The sequence below is a fragment of the Vanessa atalanta genome, chromosome 21, assembly GCF_905147765.1.
Source record: "Vanessa atalanta chromosome 21, ilVanAtal1.2, whole genome shotgun sequence".
Lineage (NCBI taxonomy): Eukaryota > Metazoa > Arthropoda > Insecta > Lepidoptera > Nymphalidae > Vanessa > Vanessa atalanta.
This window is the reverse complement of record NC_061891.1, coordinates 4,075,636-4,079,139: the sequence shown is the minus strand read 5'-3', so window position 1 is coordinate 4,079,139 and position 3,504 is coordinate 4,075,636. Positions and strand designations below refer to the sequence as shown.

The following is a 3,504-nucleotide window of genomic DNA, read 5'->3' as shown; positions in this document are numbered from 1 at the left end:
ACGAATTTAAATAAAATAGGTACTTAGTACTTACCTATTAACGGCACCGCAGCAAAGATGCGAATAGGCTAGGTTAGGTTTTATTATTATTATATATATATGTCGGAGGAAGCCATTGATGGAGTTGCTTGTTAATTGTACGATACTGCATAAAATTGTCTCTTTATCATCTAAACACATTTTAGAAATCTTAATATAATTTAATACGAATTCTTACATTATTGTAAAGCCTAAAACATGTTTCTAATAACGGATTTGTGATTATATTTAAAGTAGGAAGTTATTAAGTAGCCATTGTCAACTGAATTACTGTTTAACGCATAGTGTGCAATGTTTTAATGTTTATTGAAATTGTAAAAGGTTCTAATAACTTTTAATTTGATCTTACTTTATAAGTTACGTTTTTCACGGATTAAATAACATTATTATCGTAATTTAAGTAACGACCAATCAGAGCAGAGCACGTGGCTTGAGTGGGGTCGAGGCGTCATCTTTATATAAGGCAGTTTGACAGTGGTCACAAGTTGAGTTGTAAATTGGGAATGGATCGAGTTGGGTCCTTGAAGTTGGTTTATTGGTGGTGTTAAGAAGTGGCGCTTTGAACTCACTGCTCGGTCGTATTATTAATTATCGGTTTGAGTGTGTAACTTTGATTTTGTGTGATTTAAACGTGCTGAAACTAAATTAAATATTGTGAAAACTATAATCGACGTGTTTTGTGTTCGCACTTTACCCTCATGACGCCCACCAAGTCCTCAACCACTATAGATGATGTCGTTGAGAAAAGTGTTTCTCCGACATCAGAAGTGGGATAGGTTCCGGCACAAAATGGACATCTACGGACACCAGCAGAAGACGGATGGCGCGCATTATTTGAGGCGCAGCAAACCAGCATGCGGCTGCTCGTGGAGGCGCTATCCAACCCACCGAGAACGGAGGACAAGACCATCACGCTGCCTAAATTTGAGCCGGAAGTAGCAGACAGCGACGCACGTGCTTGGCTAGCAACGGCGGACATCTGCTTATCGGACCGCAATATACAGGGAAGTCAACTAGTTTTTATACTTAGCAAAGCCATGGGAGGTTCAGCCGCAACATGGTTTTCCCAAATAGCTTTTCCTAATATGAAATGGATTGAATTTAAGGAAATTTTTCTTTCCCGCTTTGATACGCTTGAAACGTGTGCAGCGACGATACTAAACACGCTAAATAGTAAACCGCAAGAAGGTGAAAGCCTCGCTGCATATTCAAGTCGTCTGTTTACTCTGCTTATGTCACGTTGGGGTAGTTTAGGTAAAGAGGAGATAGTGGTATCGCTGATACTTGCACATATTGGGCAAATCGAGCCGCGATTACAACGTCACATATTTTCGGAAGAAATAAGTATCCGCATTAAAATGCAGCGAGAGATGATGGCCTTTTCTTACCGCAAAAGAAGCTACCAAGAGGCAGCGAAAACTGTTACAAGCGCCGCGCATGATAATAAACGCCCTAAATTAGGTTCCATATCGACCAACTGTTACTCTTGCGGAAAATTTGGACATAAATCCTTTGAATGTTCCAGCCGAACACAAGACAAGCAGCAAACAACTCCGTTCTCCGAGCGCCCCAACACGGCCGTTGCTACTCGGACCTCTGTCACTTGTTTCAATTGTGGTGTTGAGGGCCACGTAGCATCACGCTGCTCGAAGGCATCGCCGGTTGCACCAGCAGCGGCACCCAGCGTTGTGAAGCGAGTGGACATGTGCGGTGTGAGACCTGTCACCGGAATAATCACTCAATTTGGTGAGCGCTTCTCGTTTTGTTTTGATTCCGGTGCTGATTGTTCCTTAATTAAAGAGAGCGTCCCTCGCAAGCTTGTCGGTGTATTACAACATGCAATTGTTACCTTGACCGGTGTAGGAAAATCTAGCGTAATATGCGACTCGCAGATCTTATGTGGAGTCACTCTTAGTGGTCATGACGTAGAAATTTTATTTCACATTGTGCCTGATGATTGTCTAAATAACGACGCTTTGATCGGACGCGATCTGTTGGCTTTAGGGTTATCAGTACATATAACAAGCGATAAACTTACTATTGTTGAGAAACCCTCTCAAGTCAACATTTGTAACGTGGGTGGTGCGGTGGTTGATTTTCGTAACGTAGATACCGATATGCCGGATGATCTTAAACCAAAGTTATTAGACATCCTAAATATTTTTAAAGACTCGTTTGTCGAAGGTACGCCTACCAGTAGAATAAAGACAGGTGAACTAGAAATTAATTTAGTAGACCCTTTGAGGTAATTGAAATACTGGACGGTGACAGGTATCATCTCAAAAGCTTAAGTTGCAATCGCACTTGCAAATACGCGAGAGACCGCTTACGTCCACTTCCCCATTCTTATGTCCCAATCGAACTGGATCCGTGTCTCTCAGATGACTGTGATGGTAAGATTTTCGTATAATACCTTCTGTTCGAATGACTGATTATAAGTGTACTATCGTGTGATAAAGCGTAGTAATTTTATCTAAGGTATTTTAGTACTAAGTGGATGGTTAAAGTTTGGCATAGTTTTGTTAGAGGCGTGGTGGCCATTGAGAGTGAAACTAGTTAAGGGCGAGGTGGCCATTGAAGGTAAACTAGTAGAGATAAAGGCGTGGTGGCCATTGAGATTGAAACTAGTTAAGGGCGAGGTGGCCATTGAAGGTAAACCAGTAGAGATAAAGGCGAGGTGGCCGTTGAAAGAAATAAGTTTTTTCAAAAGGCGAGGTGGCCATATGGATGTTATTGTTATTATTAATTAATAGTGTGATTAAACTACGCACTTTAAGTAATGTGTAGCACTGAGGTTATTAAGGTTTTGATATTTTCTTAGTCAGGAGTGGCCGAACTACACCAAAATATCTTATTTCAGATAATGATGATGCCCGGCCTTCAACATCACACGAGGGCGTGTGATATGTCAGGACGGCCGTGTCGGAGGAAGCCATTGATGGAGTTGCTTGTTAATTGTACGATACTGCATAAAATTGTCTCTTTATCATCTAAACACATTTTAGAAATCTTAATATAATTTAATACGAATTCTTACATTATTGTAAAGCCTAAAACATGTTTCTAATAACGGATTTGTGATTATATTTAAAGTAGGAAGTTATTAAGTAGCCATTGTCAACTGAATTACTGTTTAACGCATAGTGTGCAATGTTTAATGTTTATTGAAATTGTAAAAGGTTCTAATAACTTTTAATTTGATCTTACTTTATAAGTTACGTTTTTCACGGATTAAATAACATTATTATCGTAATTTAAGTAACGACCAATCAGAGCAGAGCACGTGGCTTGAGTGGGGTCGAGGCGTCATCTTTATATAAGGCAGTTTGACAGTGGTCACAAGTTGAGTTGTAAATTGGGAATGGATCGAGTTGGGTCCTTGAAGTTGGTTTATTGGTGGTGTTAAGAAGTGGCGCTTTGAACTCACTGCTCGGTCGTATTATTAATTATCGGTTTGAGTGTGTA

At 40.2% G+C, this 3,504-nt stretch overlaps 1 protein-coding gene across 1 annotated transcript; it reads left to right on the top strand.

Moving 5' to 3' along the window:
* The first annotated feature begins 887 nt into the window (after positions 1–887).
* On the top strand, positions 888–3,036 carry LOC125072402. The gene is made up of 2 exons (XM_047683028.1): positions 888–1,785; positions 2,900–3,036. Exons 1-2 carry the CDS (start codon positions 894–896, stop codon positions 2,941–2,943), a joined length of 936 nt encoding a protein of 311 aa, XP_047538984.1. The 5' UTR covers positions 888–893; the 3' UTR covers positions 2,944–3,036.
* Positions 3,037–3,504: the final 468 nt, after the last annotated feature.